The 17,203-nt window shown below is 42.9% G+C and overlaps 1 protein-coding gene across 1 annotated transcript; it reads right to left on the bottom strand.

The window, feature by feature from the left end:
* Positions 1-11,909: 11,909 nt before the first annotated feature.
* coq5 (coenzyme Q5, methyltransferase) lies at positions 11,910-15,209 on the bottom strand. The gene is made up of 6 exons (XM_014170567.2): positions 14,892-15,209; positions 14,322-14,471; positions 13,886-14,125; positions 13,390-13,496; positions 12,801-13,001; positions 11,910-12,573 (listed from the first exon to the last, which is right to left on the bottom strand). Exons 1-6 carry the CDS (start codon positions 15,091-15,093, stop codon positions 12,472-12,474), a joined length of 1,002 nt encoding a protein of 333 aa, XP_014026042.2. The 5' UTR covers positions 15,094-15,209; the 3' UTR covers positions 11,910-12,471.
* Positions 15,210-17,203: the final 1,994 nt, after the last annotated feature.

Here is a 17,203-nt window from a genome sequence, read left to right as displayed (position 1 = left end):
TCTCTTTCTCCATTCTCTCTTTCTCCACTCCCTTTCTACTTGTTCCTTTCTCCGCTTTCCCTCTTGTCTCTCACCCCGCTCTCTTGCTCTCTTTTCTTTCACTCCTCTTACTTGCTTTTTTTCTCTCATCACCCCCCTCTCCTACTCCAACATGTTCCCAGGCCTCCCATACTACTGTAGTGCTTGACTTGGCGGAGTGCTTGACCGCAGGGGGAGAACACTAATCATAAAAGGAAAACGATCCATCAGATCAAAGAACTCACAAATCACAAAGGACTAGCAGAATAGATAGTCTGCAAATCAAATCAATACAGCAGCAGGGATCCATAGGTTCGGTTTGTCTGCCTGTGTGAACAGTGGAAGCTGGGTTAGAGAGTTGTTCTCAGTGCCACCATATCAAAATCTAATTTTATTTGTCATGTGTTGAAGACAACAAATGTAGACTTTATTGTGAAATGCTTACTTACTTTCCCAACAATGCAATTAAAAGTAAGAAAATGAGCAAATAGATAAAAATAGTAACGCAATAAAATATAACAATAATGAGCCTATATACAGGGAGTACAGGTACCAAGTCAGTGTATTGGGGTATGAGGTAGTTGGGTTGATTGATTGAGGTAATATGTACATGTAGGTAGGGGTTGAAGAGGGTTAAACCAAGGCCTTAAACTTTTTAAAGGGTTAATAAATGATGTTATGATAAACTGTAAGGTTTCTTCAGGAGACCTCTGTGTGTGTGTGTGTGTGTGTGTGTGTGTGTGTGTGTGTGTGTGTGTGTGTGTGTGTTAAAACCTGTTTTGAGTGTTGTGACCTTCAGACACTATCAGAAGGCGTCTACATTAAGACTCCTCCTGTCTGGATCCCACCGTGGTGATCTGGTTCTCTGAGAACACAAGGCTGCCACAGACCTGATGAAACCAGCCCCCTGTCAGAAGATGCTTACACTCGTTCACATTGTCATGACCCTATACTTGTGATGAAAGGTCACGTTTCAGTCAAACCCACTTCTGAGCTTTTAATTGCTGATAAGATGGTTCCTGCTGTCAGGGGGAGGTTAGATTTATTAAAATGTTGTTGCCAGGGAAAGTTACGTAAGGGGGATTGGGGAGGCTATATGAGTTACAGGATGTCTTAGACATTTTGCAGAACTTGGGGAGAAGTATCATATACTGTTATACTGTACTCTGTACCAACATCTGCCTACAATTGTATTACTAAAGGAGTATTTTAATACTTAAACAAAGAGTCTGTGTTTCCTTTCCATTACTAATGTATGTTTGATAATTATATAGACTTGATCATTTGTTGAAGAAATTGACCAACAGGGTGAAAAGGAGAAAGGCCCAGTAGCCATTTGATTAACTGTTCAGCAATCTTATGGCTTGGGGGTAGAAGCTGTTCAGGAGCCTTTTGGTCTCAGACGGTGCTCCAGTACCACTTTCTGTGCGATAGCAGAGAACAGACTGTGACTTGGGTGGCTGGAGTCTTTGACAATTTTTGGGGCCTTCCTCTGACACCGCCTGGTTAGAGGTCCTGGTTGACAGGGAGCTTGGCCCCAGTGATGTTCTGGGCCATACGCACTACCCTCTGTAGCACCTTGTGGTCGGATGCCGAGCAGCAGCCAGTCAAGATGCTCTCACTGGTGCAGCTGTATAACTTTTTGAGGATCTGAGGTCCCATGCCAAATCTTTTCAGCCTCCTGAGGGGGAAGAGGCATGATAGGTCAGTGATGTGGACACAGAGGAACTTGAATCTCTTGACCGTCTCCACTATAGCCTCCTCAATTTGAATGGGGGCATGCTCGGCCCTCCGTTTCCTATAGTCCACGATCAGCTCCTTTGACTTTCTGACATTGAGGTTGATATGGTGTTTGTGTGTGTACGGTGGAAGCTGAGCTAGAGAGCTATTCTCTGTGTCACCCTGTGGTTGACTTGCATCCATTTTAACTTCCTCTGCAAGAGACAGCACAAAGAGATCTGGGGATCAGGCTAGTAGTTGACATGAGAGGCAGGCCAAAAGTATTGCAATATATGGGGAATAAAGTGTTATTTGGGATTCAACCAGTGACTGGGAATGGAGATTCGCCTTACCGCTCTGAGGCACTCTGTTTTAAACTATTGTGCTGATGTGGCATTATTTTCACACCAAACACACCAAAACTCAAAATACAGTCAGTGGGAAATGTCTGGTTTTCGTAGCTCACCAAGAGAGCCAGGGGAATCCTAGGTAGGGAGGGAGAAAGGATGGAGGAATAGGGCAGCGAGCCACCCAGACAGACCTATAGGCTCTGGAACACTGCACACTCCCTTTCCCTTGCCAGAGTAAACACTCATTAATAAATTGTTTCCAACTGTGTGTTTGTGCTTGTTATAATGACGGGGACAGGCATGGCTGGGGATGGGGTAGGCACACTCATCTCTGGAGGGGAGAGGGAGCAGGTTAAAGTTATTCCAGAATTGCAGTGTTGTAGAATTTTTGAATGGAGTCTATACACCTACAGTACACTGCGTGTACAATTATTAGGCAAATTGTATAAATTTTATTGTTGAACAAACACAATGCTCTGTCAATCCAAAATGTTATTGAACCTCAAACCTGAATGTTTAACAGAGGAAATGTGAGTTTTGTCTTTCTCAGTGGAATATATAACGGTGTAAACATTTATTAGACAACTATTAGCATGCAGCATTATTAGGCAACTAAATTACTAAAATAATTTCTCCGAACTCACTTATTTATTCTCAATTTTTAGAGTAAGTGTAACAAATAAGTAACACAAAATGACAATGAAATAACATTTTTGGCCTTTCAAAAATATTCAGTGACCAATATAGCCACCCTTCTTTTCAATAACTGCTTGAAGAAAGTATCTTCCAGAAACTGGCAGTAGGTTTGGGAGTTGAGTTTCAGTCCATCTTCAACCCCAAAAGGTCCATCTACCTCATCCTTAATGATAGCATCCCATACCAGTACCCCTCCTCCACCTTGCTGGCGCCTGACTCGAAGTGGTGCCCTGTGTCCATTACTGATCCAGTCACGGACCCATCCATCTGGTCCATCAAGAGTCACTCTCATTTCATCTGTCCATAAAATCTTAGAAAAATCTGTCTTCAGGTATTTTCTTGCCCAATCTTGACGCTTCAACTTGTGAATTTTTATTCAGTTTCAGCCTTCTTGACCTGTGTTCTTCAACCCTGGTCCGGGAGATTCATAAACTGTGCAGGCATTTTTCCAGCTAGGGTGGCAAAGCTACCGGTAATTCACCAAAGTTAGCAGAATCTTCTGAAATGTTTGTAATTAAGAGGAACTCTATGGCAACTTTTGAAATTTAAACTTGAATAACACATTTTTTGTATTCATATATAATATTCATTTTTAAATCTGTGTCCATATGTTTCTAGTGGATAGACCATATGGTTCAAGAGAAAATAGCCTAAGTTAATGAAAAAAGCATCCAATCAACAAAGTGCATTATTTTCTATGAATTCCGTACATCTCTTCCAACTATTGACTTATTTCACAACTGCCACCAATTTGGTGGCAAAACATTTACAACAAAGACATAAACTTAGTATTAAAAAAAGTGGGGGAAAAAAGTATTTGATCCCCTGCTGATTTTGTACGTTTGCCCACTTACAAAGAAATGATCAGTCTATAATTTTAATGGTAGGTTTATTTGAACAGTGAGAGACAGAATAACAACAACAAAAAAACAGAAAAACGCATGTCAAAAATTTTATAAAATGATTTGCATTTTAATGGGGGAAATAAGTATTTAACCCCTCTGCAAAACATGATTTAGTACTTGGTGGCAAAACCCTTGTTGGCAATCACAGAGGTCAGACGTTTCTTGTAGTTGGCCACCAGGTTTGCACACATCTCAGGAGGGATTTTGTCCCACTCCTCTTCGCAGATCTTCTCCAAGTCATTAAGGTTTCGAGGCTGACGTTTGGCAACTCGAACCTTCAGCTCCCTCCACAGATTTTCTATGGGATTAAGGTCTGGAGACTGGCTAGGCCACTCCAGGACCTTAATGTGCTTCTTCTTGAGCCACTCCTTTGTTGCCTTGGCCGTGTGTTTTGGGTCATTGTCATGCTGGAATACCCATCTACGACCCATTTTCAATGCCCTGGCTGAGGGAAGGATGTTCTCACCCAAGATTAGACGCTACATGGCCCCGTCCATCGTCCCTTTGAAGGGGTGAAGTTGTCCTGTCCCCTTAGCAGAAAAACACCCCCAAAGCATAATGTTTCCACCTCCATGTTTGACGGTGGAGATGGTGTTCTTAGGGTCATAGGCAGCATTCCTCCTCCTCCAAACACGGCGAGTTGAGTTGATGCCAAAGAGCTCCATTTTGGTCTCATCTGACCACAACACTTTCACCAGTTGTCCTCTGAATCATTCAGATGTTCATTGGCAAACTTCAGACGGACATGTATATGTATTCTTGAGCAGGGGGACCTTGAGGGCACTGCAGGATTTCAGTCCTTCATGGCATAGTGTGTTACCAATTGTTTTCTTGGTGACTATGGTCCCAGCTGCCTTGAGATTATTGACAAGATCCTCCCGTGTAGTTCTGGGCTGATTCCTCACCGTTCTCATGATCATTGCAACCCCACGAGGTGAGATCTTGCATGGAGCCCCAGGCCGAGGGATATTGACAGTTCTTTTGTGTTTCTTCCATTTGCGAATAATCGCACCAAATGTTGTCACCTTCTCACCAAGCTGCTTGGCGATGGTCTTGTAGCCCATTCCAGCCTTGTGTAGGTCTACAATCTTGTCCCTGACATCCTTGGAGAGCTCTTTGGTCTTGGCCATGGTGGAGAGTTTGGAATCTGATTGATTGATTGCTTCTATGGACAGGTGTCTTTTTTACAGTTAACAAGCTGCGGTTAGGAGCACTCCCTTTAAGAGTGCTCCTTCAATATATATATATATATACACACTGCTCAAAAAAAGAAAGGGAACACTAAAATAACACATCTTAGATCTGAATGAATGAAATAATCTTATTAAATACTTTTTTCTTTACATAGTTGAATGTGCTGACAACAAAATCACACAAAACTAATCAATGGAAATCCAATTAGTCAACCCATGGAGGTCTGGATTTGGAGTCACACTCAAAATTAAAGTGGAAAACCACACTACAGGCTGATCCAACTTTGATGTAATGTCCTTAAAAGTCAAAATGAGGCTCAGTAGTGTGTGTGGCCTCCACGTGCCTGTATGACCTCCCTACAACGCCTGGGCATGCTCCTGATGAGGTGGCGGATGGTCTCCTGAGGGATCTCCTCCCAGACCTGGACTAAAGCATCCGCCAACTCCTGGACAGTCTGTGGTGCAACGTGGCGTTGGTGGATGGAGCGAGACATGATGTCCCAGATGTGCTCAATTGGATTCAGGTCTGGGGAACGGGCGGGCCAGTCCATAGCATCAATGCCTTTCTCTTGCAGGAACTGCTGACACACTACAGCCACATGAGGTCTAGCATTGTCTTGCATTAGAAGGAACCCAGGGCCAACCGCACCAGCATATGGTCTCACAAGGGGTCTGAGGATCTCATCTCGGTACCTAATGGCAGTCAGGCTACCTCTGGCGAGCACATGGAGGGCTGTGCGGCCCCCAAAGAAATGCCACCCCACACCATGACTGACCCACCGCCAAACCGGTCATGCTGGAGGATGTTGCAGGCAGCAGAACGTTCTCCACGGCGTCTCCAGACTCTGTCACGTCTGTCACATGTGCTCAGTGTGAACCTGCTTTCATCTGTGAAGAGCACAGGGCGCCAGTGGTGAATTTGTCAATCCTGGTGTTCTCTGGCAAATGCCAAATGTCCTGCACGGTGTTGGGCTGTAAGCACAACTCCCACCTGTGGACGTCGGGCCCTCATACCACCCTCATGGAGTCTGTTTATGACTGTTTTAGCAGACACATGCACATTTGTGGCCTGCTGGAGGTCATTTTGCAGGGCTCTGGCAGTGCTCCTCCTGCTTCTCCTTGCACAAAGGTGGAGGTAGCGGTCCTGCTGCTGGGTTGTTGCCCTCCTACGGCCTCCTCCACATCTCCTGGCCTGTCTCCTGGTAGCGCCTCCATGCTCTGGACACTACGCTGACAGACACAGCAAACCTTCTTGCCACAGCTCGCATTGATGTGCCATCCTGGATGAGCTGCACTACCTGAGCCACTTGTGTGGGTTGTAGACTCCGTCTCATGCTACCACTAGAGTGAAAGCACCGCCAGCATTCAAAAGTGACCAAAACATCAGCCAGGAAGCATAGGAACTGAGAAGTGGTCTGTGGTCACCACCTGCAGAACCACTCCTTTATTGGGGGTGTCTTGCTAATTGCCTATAATTTCCACCTGTTGTCTATTCCATTTGCACAACAGCATGGGAAATTGATTGTCAATCAGTGTTGCTTCCTAAGTGGACAGTTTGATTTCACAGAAGTGTGATTGACTTGGAGTTACATTGTGTTGTTTAAGTGTTCCCTTTATTTTTTTGAGCAGTCTATATTTCATGCTGAAACCCTCATATTAAACACCAATGGTATTCACTAAGTATATTTAGGATCATGTTTTACAGCTTTGTCATTCTAGTTTTTTTTTAATCTTATTTGATTATTTTATATATTCTAGATGTGGGCTCCTGAGTGGTGCAGCGGTCTAAGGAACTGCATCTCAGAGCAAGAGGTGTCACTATAGTACCTGGTTCAAATCCAGGCTGTGATTGGGAGTTCCATAGGTTGGAGCACAATTGGCCCAGCGTCGTCTGGATTTGGCCTGAGTAGGCCGTTATTGTAAATAAGAATTTGTGTTCTTAACTGACTTGCCTAGTTAAATAACAAATGTTATCCCAAAAACTTGAAAGTTACCAACATTCTGGTAGATTACTGGTTAACTACAAGTTTCCAGTATCATACCCTCACTTTGCAAACTTAGTTCCAGCCCAACAGTAACACACCTGGTTAAACGAATTAAGAAGTGTGTTGGAATAAAAGTCAGTACACCCTATGGGTCTCCAGGAATTAAACAACATTCTGCTCTGAAGTCAATCCAGGTTGGTGATGAGGACATGACACAACAAATCAACTATGGGATATCTTCCCTGTACACTTTCTTCAGGATTTTAGGCTATAGCTTTTAGTTTGGACATCTGTTGACACGTGATATCTAGATCCTATGGGATTATTGTTAGTCTGGACTACTGTTTTAAGTGTGATATGTGATATCGACATCCTATAGGGTCAATGGTAGTTTCACAACCCACTAAGCTGGTGTCAACTTGTTCCTCGAGGTGCCACTCATTTTGGATTTCAGTAGCTACTGACAGCTAGGTTCATCTAGAATGATTTACTGTCAATTTAGCAGATCTGAACCCCTGGTTTCCTGCAGGGCAGTAGTATGCAATCCATGCCAGGATTGGAAGAGAAGACATGTTTAAACTCATTATATTGAATAGGCATAATATACAGTGGTAGACTTTACCATTAGGCAGAGAGGCAATTGTCTCAGGCCTCACATCCTCAAGAGACCTTGTGAGCTGGACACAATAAAATATTTTTATTTTCTTTATAATTTCTCAGTTTAAGGCCCGTCCAAGCTCTGCAAGCTGCAGCAATGAGGCGCTTTCAGAGCGTGGCAGAGAAAATAAAAAGTAAGAAAGACGATTTAATTTTAACAGAATAATTACTTAATTAAGGAATTTCTTCAGTAAAAAGACAGGTGCTGCTGATTATACTGCCATCATTGTCGAGGCAGATGACATGAACAGTGCATTCGGAAAGTATTCAGACCCCTTGACTTTTTCCAAATTTTCTTACACTACAGCCTTATTATGTAATGGATTAAATCGTTTTTTCCCCCTCATCAATCTACACACAATACCCCATTATTATTTTTTTTAAACAGGTTTAGAGTTTTTTGTTAATTTATGTATATATATTTAAAACTGAAATATCACATTCAGACCCTTTACTCAGTACTTTGTTGAATAACCTTTGGCAGCGATTACAGCCTCGAGTCTTCTTGGGTATGAAACTACAAGCTTGGTACACCTGTATTTGAGGAGTTTCTCCCATTTTTCTCTGCAGATCCTCTCAAGCTCTGTCAGGTTGGATGGGGAGCATTGCTGCACAGCTATTTTCAGGTCTCTCCAGAGATGTTCAATAGGGTTCAAGTACGGGCTCTGGCTGGGCCACTCATGAACATTCAGAGACTTCCAAAAACACTCCTGCGTTGTCTTGGCTGTGTGCTTAGGGTTGTTGTCCTGTTGGAAGGTCAAGCTTCACCCCAGTCTGAGGTCCTGAGCGCTCTGGGGCAGGTTTTCATCAAGGATCTCTCTGTACTTTGCTCAGATCATCTTTGCCTTGATTCTGACTAGTCTCCTAGTCCCTGCCACTGAAACTTCACTGTAGGGATGGTGCCAGGTTTCCTCTAGATGTGATGCTTGGCATTCTGGCCAAAGAGATACATTTTGGTTTCATCAGACCAGAGAATCTTGATTCGCATGGTCAGAGTCCTGAGGAGTGGCTTCCGTCTGGCCACCCTAACATAAAGGCCTGATTGGTGGAGTGCTGCAGAGATGGTTGTCCTTCTGGAAGGTTCTCCTATCTTCACAGAGGAACTCTGGAGCTCTGTCAGAGTGACCATTGGGTTCTTGGTCACCTCCCTGACCAAGGCCCTTCTCTCCCGATTGCTCAGTTTGACCGGGTGGCCAGCTCTAGGAAGAGTCTTGGTGGTTCCAAACTTCTTCCATTTAAGAATGATGGAGGCCACTGTGTTTTTGGGGACCTTCAAAGCTGCAGAAAGTTTTTGGTACCCTTCCCCAGATCTGTGCCTCAAAGCAATCCTGTCTCGGAGCGCTATGGACAATTCCTTCGACCTCATGGCTTGGGTTTTTAGCTCGGACATGCACTTTCAACTGTGGGACCTTATATAGAAAGGTGTGTGCCTTTCCAAATCACGTCCAATCAATTGAATTTACCACGGGTGGACTCCAATCAAGTTGTAGAAACATCTCAAGGATGATCAATGGGAACAGGATGCACCTGAGCTCAATTTCGAGTCTCATAGCAAAGGGTCTGAATACTTACGTAAATAAGGTATCTGTTTTTATTGTTAATAAATGTGCAAACATTTCTAAAAACCTGTTTCGCTTTGTCATTATGGGGTATTGTGTGTAGATTAATGAGGGAACATGTTTTATTTAATCAACTTTAGAATAAAACTATAATGTAACAAAATATTTTCCGAATGCACTGTATGTGTAGCCCATGTACAGTACCAGTCAAAGGTTTGGACACACCTACTCATTCAAGGGTTTTGCTTTATTTGTACTATTTTCAATATTGTAGAATAATAGTAAAGACATCAAAACTATGAAATAACACATAAGGAATCATGTAGTAACCAAAAAAGTTTTAAACAAATCAAAATATATTTTTGATTTTATATTGTTCAAAGTAGCCACCCTTTGCCTTCATCACAGCTTTGCACACTCTTCAAATCAAATCAAAGTTTATTTGTCACGTGCGCTGAATACCTTACAGTGAAATGCTTACTTACAGGCTCTACCCAATAGTGCAAAAAAGGTATTTGGTGAACAATAGGTAAGTAAAGAAATAAAAACAACAGTAAAAAGACAGGCTATATATAGTAGCGAGGCTATAAAAGTAGCGAGGCTACATACAGACACCGGTTAGTCAGGCTGATTGAGGTAGTATGTACATGTAGATATGGTTAAAGTGACTATGCATATATGATGAACAGAGAGTAGCAGTAGCGTAAAAGAGGGATTGGCAGGTGGTGGGTGGCGAGACACAATGCAGATAGTCCAGTTAGCCAATGTGCGGGAGCACTGGTTGGTCGGCCCAATTGAGGTAGTATGTACATGAATGTATAGTTAAAGTGACTATGCATAGATGATAAACAGAGAGTAGCAGCAGCGTAAAAAGAGGGGCTGCGGGGGCACACAATGCAAATAGTCTGGGTAGCCATTTGATTACCTGTTCAGGAGTCTTATGGCTTGGGGGTAGAAGCTGTTCAGGAGCCTTTTGGTCCCAGACTTGGCGCTCCAGTACCACTTTCACCGCCTGGTGTAGAGGTCCTGGATGGCAGGCAGCTTAGCCCCAGTGATGTACTGGGCCGTACGCACTACCCTCTGTAGTTCCTTGTGGTCGGAGGCCGAGCAATTGCCTTACCAGGCAGTGATGCAACCAGTCAGGATGCTCTCGATGTTGCAGCTGTAGGACCTTTTGAGGATTTCAGGACCCATGCCAAATCTTTTTAGTTTCCTGAGGGGGAATAGGCTTTGTCGTGCCCTCTTCATGACTGTCTTGGTGTGTCTCAACTGTCTTGGCATTGTCTCAACCAGCTTCACCTGGAATCATTTTCGAACAGTTTTGAAGGAGTTCCCACATCTGCTGAGCACTTGTTTGCTGCTTTTCCTTCACTCTGCGGTTCAGCCCTTACACAGCCTGGAGGTGTGTTGGGTCATTGTCCTGTTGAAAAACAAATTATTGTCCCACTAAGCGCAAACCAAATGGGATGGCGTATCGCTGCAGAATGCATCGTGAAGCATAGAGGAGTGTGCGTTGAATCCTAAATAAATCACTTACAGCGTCACCAGCAAAGCACCCCCACACTATCATACCTTCTCCTCCATGCTTCACCACGGTGGGAACCACACATGCAGAGATCATCCATTCACCTACTTTGCATCTCACAAAGACATGGCGGTTGGAACCAAAAATCTCAAATTTGGACTCATCAGACCAAAGGACAGATTTCCACCGGTCTAATGTCCATTGTTCGCGTTTCTTGGCTCAAGCAAGTCTCTTCTTCTTAATGGTGTCCTTTAGTTGTGGTTTCTTTGCATGAAGGCCTGATTCACACAATCTCCTGTGAACAGTTGATGTTGAGATGTGTCTGGTACTTGTAATTTCTGAGGCTGGTAACACTAACAAACGTATCCTCTGCAGCAGAGGTAACTCTGGGTCTTCCTTTCCCGTGGCGGTCCTCATGAGAGCCAGTTTCATCATAGCGCTTGAAGAAACTTTCAACATTGTTAAAATGTTCCGGACTGACTGAACTTCATGGCTTAAAGTAATGACGGACAATTATATCTTTGTTTATTTGAGCTGTTCTTGCCATAATATGAACTTGGTATTTTACCAAATAGGGCTATCTTCTGTATACCACCCCTACCTTGTCACAACACAACTGATTAGCTCAAACGCATTAAGGAAAGCAATTCACAAATGAACTTATAACAAGTCCACCCCTGTTAATATAAAACTTAGTACATGAGGCTCACACTGAAACTCAGCAATGCATTCTTACTAAACAACCGCATTTTAAACAGCTGAATTAAAATGTTAAAAACAACTGTGGCCACAACAATAGGACTGTCCTCAGATACCTGTAATGACTGGCCTGAAGTTGTAATAAAAGAAAACAGAAAATGACTGTTTTATGGAGACTATCTTCTCTTGTGAGGTGCTCTGTCACTATTATTTTACACATATTTTGTTTGAATATTCTTGCATTCACCTCTTTAATTGCCTTCAGTTTAAAAACAATTCGCCTTCATCTTATTGTTTCACTGTAAAATGTATCATGATTTAAAATGTGCTTACAATAAAGTTTTATTTGATTGATTTGTACACAATTAGTGGCTTTGTGTGGCTCAGTCAAGTTTTGGCAAGAGGGTACCATATCAATCCATAACCTTCAGAGTGATCAGTGTAGTTTCTCAGTTGACCAGAGGAGGGTAGTATGACTTCACATGGGAGGACTGCTCTATAAAGATGGAGAGAAGTGACTAAATCAAGCATTTATAGATGTTTCACAGAAGTTAGTACTTATTTTGAAAGCAGGAAACAATATTGGATTACTAAAGCACAAAAGAGGACTTAGGCGTTTACTTTTATTGTAAAACCAGCTGACATTACAAAGATTGAGATTTTAAATAGTTGTCATGATGCGCCCTTTGCTAAGTGCTCCTCCCATTGGTCGCTCAGGCTACATCCCAAATGGCACCCTATATAGTGCACTACTTTTGACCAGGGTCCATATAGGAAATAGGGTGCCATTTGAGACAGAACACATTGAAACCTGCCAAATAGATTATTTATTGTACCCCCTGAGAAAAGCCAGCCTTTCCTCAAACCATCAGAAAAATAAATACAATACACAAATATTGTAGACAGCATGTCAGTGTATATTGTTTCCTTGACGTTTGCGGTGGAATCTGCTTGGGTTTAAAACCCCAGTCACACATACCCTAGAGGAGCTGTCTGTCTGACACTGGGCCTCGGCCTTGACTGGTTAGAGTTAAGTCCAGGGCCGTATTCATAAAATGTCTCAGTGTATGAGGGCTGAACTAGGATCAGTTTCGCCTTTTAGATCCTAATGAATACAATTTGAAATTGACAGTGGGTACCCAATCCTAGATCAGCACTGCTCTGTTCACAGCTTGAATCCAGAGTGTAGGGCCACCACTCCTCCTGTCAGGTTGTGGTAGCGGACAGAAAATAACCCTGCATCTTCAATCATTTGTTTGAATGTCTCCTGTAGAGGGAGAGAATAGGAGAGAAACAGTTAGGTAAAAACATAGAGCAAAACTTAAGTATACAAACATACACAATACTCAATTGAATTATAAAGAGCAACTGATGTAATTTAGTCAGGCAGTATTTGAAGAAGATAGTTTCAGAGAAATCTATTCAGCATAAATCTGGCCACCAAAGGGCCAGACAGAATAGGTACAGAAGGATGATTGAATCATTCATTCTTACCTGGTCTGGGAACTTCCTGATGCTCTCCACCAGGTACTGATAGGACTTCCAGTCGCCAGCGATCACCTCCCCCAGCACTGGGATCATCTGGAAACTGTAGGCATCATAGAGCCTGGCAAGCAGGGGGTTGGTGACTTTACTGAACTCCAGACACATGAACCTTCCCCCTGGCTTCAGCACCCGTACAGCCTCCTGTAGAGCCTGGAAATAAGACAGAGGAAAAACATTTTATTTGATCATTTTAGTGACACATCTTCAAATAATATTTTTGCAGGAATCTCCTTGCGAATGATTTTGCCGAAGATTGTATCTCCGCCGGCCTGGGCAACCTCAGCTTTTGCTATCTCTTAATCAAGAATTAAAAGACAATTTAATAAACAAGTCAGTTCATAGCCTGTTTATCATTAAACAAAAGTTGTTTAACATAAAATAATCCACCCAAACTAATGCTAAAAGATAGAAGAGTATTCTATTTGGCTACATTATCAAGTTTGATTTCTGGTGTACAATGAATGCAAGATGAATTACAAATGTTTATTTCCTTGCCTGCCAGGAGTACACTAAAACTAAGTGGATTGAGAAGGATTACCAGGTCTATGTGGGTGACATTACGGATGCCAAAAGCAATGGTGTACACATCAAACTGGTCATCATCGAAAGGCAGTTCTTCTGCATCTCCTACCACCCAGGACAGACCTGTGACACACACACATTTTAGTCATTTAGCAGATGCTCTTATCCAGAGCGACTTACGACTTATGCATATATTTTTTCTCCGTACTGGTCCCCCGTGGGAATCAAACCCACAACTCTGGTGTTGCAAACACCATGCTCTACCAACTGAGCTACACAGGACCACACACACACACACCAGTCAAGCCAACAGAAATCACGAGTACTTATTGAAAGCACAGTCCACATACATGTCTAATGAGGGTAATATGGTGTACTAAAGAAAGGTAGTAAATGGAGGGTAATACTGTGCGCATATAAATAATATAGATAGTAGCTTGACTAATCAGTGGGTGAGGTGATACACCAGATAATATACAATTCAATAAAAATGTTAAATTAAATCTCCCTACCACTACTGATGCCCATGCTCTCCGCTTTCTGTTTGCCCACTTTTAGCATCTCCTTGTTGATGTCACAGACTACAGCCCTGGACTCTCTGGCCTCTGTCTCCATCTCTATTCCCTCCGTGGGGGTCGTGTAGCTGGTTGATATCTCCTGCCAGGAGGGGGTCTGGTTGGCCCGGGCAGTCCGCCGTGCAACACGCTCCCGCTGAGACCTCACATAGTCCAGGAATCTGAAGGAGATGTCACCTGCAGGTGCACAGTTGAAGTGATTTATTTGAATTGGCATCGAATTTTTTTTTGTTACAAGTGTGTAACCAGTGGGATGTGAATAAAACATGCGCTTACAAGACTAAGGCAGGGCTAGCTCACTACGAGAGTTTAATTCAAAAGTCACCTGTGCTACATAAGGACTACTTTTATGATCACTGAATAAGAAGCCTACCTGTTCCTCCAGCTACGTCCAGTAGGCATATGCCTGGCTGGGGGTTCATAACATGGAGTAGCATGTCCTTCCAGAGCCGGTGGACCCCCAGACTCATAGCATCATTCATCACATCATACTTCTGGGCCACGCTCTCAAACACCTTGTAAACTGGAGATACAGGTGAAGGTTTGAACACAGATGAATAGGGGAAACCTACTCCATAACTATACAAATCTCTGGGTTAAAGTTTTGAAGGAAGAGAGTCGATATCAGGGACTGGGAGTAAAGCCCATATTACGCATTGGGGCATGCACGGCTAACCGTGGCAAAAGAGTTGGAGGGGGTATGTAGACTAACTTACCCACGCGGATTGTTGTAGGGCAAGGGTAACAATCGATTTTCAAGCAAGATAACATTAACTAAATTATAGGAGGTAAAATGGTTTGCCTCTACAGACTTTGAGATACATTTGCAATGAACATACAATCCAAGGTCGGGCATTAATGGTCAACTGAACCAACATGCTAGGCGTATTAATATAACACATATCCGAGCAGCCTTAACGTAGCTAACTAACGTTAACGTTACCTCTCTCTGCCTTCTCTCCTTCCGACACAGTCTCGAAGCCGAAATGTGTACTTTTGTCCGCGGCACCATCGCTGAAACATCGACAAGCTGAAAGATTTGAAGGGCAACTCGAACTGACTATTCGACCAGACACACTGCTGTTGATAGTTCGAGAAGCATCACGAACTATTCTCCGAGCGAGCAACCTAATGGAAGCCGCCATGGTATTTTTCTTCTTCTGTGGGCTTTATGGCGGACTACAACCCAACAAGGTGTATTGCCGCCACCAACTGGACGGGTTTAAAAAACAAGGTAAAAGAATATCCATACGTGACACGGAAAACGAACTTACTCAACCCAAATAAAAATCTGTGGTTGAAAACGTACAAGATTCCTTAATAGAACATGACTAAAGGAAAAGTGAAAGTGAAAGTCACCCAGTAAAACACTTATTGAGTAAAAGTCAAAGTATTTGGTTTTAAATATACTTAAGTATCAAAGGTAAAAGTATAAATCATTTCAAATTGCTTATATTAAGCAAACCAGACGGCACAATTGTATTTTCTTTTTTAAATTTACGGATAGCCAGGGACACACTCCAACACAGACATAATTTACAAACGAAGCATTTGTGTTTCGTGAGTCTGCCAGATCAGAGGCAGTAGGGTAGACCAGGTATGGTCTCTTGATAAGTGCGTGAATTGGACCATTTTCCTATCCTGGTAAGCATTCAAAATGTAACAAGTACTTTTGGGTAACAGGGAAAATGTGGGAGTAAAAATTACATTATTTTCTTTAGGAATGTAGTGAATAAAAAGTGAAAGTTGTCAAAATATAAATAGTAAAGTGAAGTACAGACACTAAAAAACTACTTAAAACAACTAAAGTATTTTTACTTAAGTACTTTACACCACTGATACAAATAGTACCTTGACAAAACCAAACCAAAACTCCCACTCCTTCCTTCCTTCCTTCTTTCTTTCCTTCCTTCCTTCCTTCCTTCCTTCCTTCCTTCCTTCCTTCCTTCCTTCCTTCCTTCCTTCCTTCCTTCCTTCCTTCCTTCCTTCCTTCCTTCCTTCCTTCAAAATCCCCATATCTCCCTTCTCAGGCTCTAGGTCCTGAAAGGGTGGTACGGCTTGTGACAATACTCCATGCAACTCCTCCGCCGAGAGATCTTTCCTTTCAGTCCCAGGAACCGCTCCGCCAAATCCACAATGATATCTATTTTCCTGGACCTCCACCTTGGCAGTGCCAACAATCACCATAGCTATAAAGGCCACAAAGTCCACCTTGTTAAACTTTAAAATATCTGGGTTCTGCTGGTGAAAGGCAACCCCTGCAGCTTTTATTTTACCTTTATTTAACTAGGCAAGTCAGTTAAGAACAAATTCTTATTTACAATGACAACCTACCCAAGCGACACTGGGCCAATTGTGCACTGCCCTATGGGACTCCCAATCACAGCCGGATGTGATGCAGCCTGGATTCAAACCAGGTACTGCAGTGACACCTCTTGCACTGGGATGCAGTGTCTTAGACCACTGCGCCACTCGGGAGCCCAGTGAAGGCCTATCCACCACCACGGACTTTTCAGGAGCACCATTCTCTTTCATCCTTGTCGGGCATTCGAAAGACGTGGCTTCATGGTTCCCACCACAATTGAAACTTGTCACATTTTCAGCACTTTTAAAATACATTATATTATATTTTCCAGAAGTTGGACATCTCAGCTTCTCCCTTCTGCAAACACTTGAAATGTGTCCGAAAGCTTTACAGTGATCACACTGCATTGGTCTTAGGATAAATGCTCTGACTCTGTACTTTATATACCTCAACTGCACTTGAGTAGGGCGAGAGACTCTATATCAAAAACAAAAGAACAGAAACTTAACTACTTTATCATTCCCCACACGATTCATCCGACGTGCATCAATCACTCCAGGAATATTATTAATCTCTTCAACATCGACTTCTCACGAGATGCCAGATATTACCCCCTTGAGGGGTGCCCTGTTCCGAAGACACACCACACATCAAACTTCTGAAATCGGTGAGATGCAACACACGTTCCTTCTGGTCCTCAAAAGTTCAAAAAATCTAAACAAGTCCGCCTCTGGTGATCCTCACAGCCTTCACTTTACTCAATCAATCAATAAAATGTATTTATAAAGGCCTTTTTACATCAGCCGATGTCACAATGTGCTATACAGAAACACAGCCTAAAACCCCAAACAGCAAGCAATGCAGATGTAGAAGCACGGTGGCTAGGAAAAACTCCCTAGAAAGGCAGGAACCTAGGAATAAACCTAGAGAGGAACCAGGCTCTGAGGGGT

The sequence above is a fragment of the Salmo salar genome, chromosome ssa24 (assembly GCF_905237065.1).
Source record: "Salmo salar chromosome ssa24, Ssal_v3.1, whole genome shotgun sequence".
In the NCBI taxonomy this organism is placed as follows: Eukaryota; Metazoa; Chordata; class Actinopteri; order Salmoniformes; family Salmonidae; genus Salmo; species Salmo salar.
This window is presented reverse-complemented; position numbering and strand designations above follow the sequence as displayed.

Bases quoted from the DNA above. Each gene is read 5' to 3' on its own strand.
- coq5 (XM_014170567.2), bottom strand. From the start codon at position 15,093: ATGGCGGCTTCCATTAGGTTGCTCGCTCGGAGAATAGTTCGTGATGCT. The intron at 14,472-14,891 runs GTAACGTTAACG...CTGTATCTCCAG, and splicing joins AGGAGAGAAGGCAGAGAGAG to TTTACAAGGTGTTTGAGAGC. The intron at 14,126-14,321 runs GTAGGCTTCTTA...GTGCACCTGCAG, and splicing joins GGACGTAGCTGGAGGAACAG to GTGACATCTCCTTCAGATTC.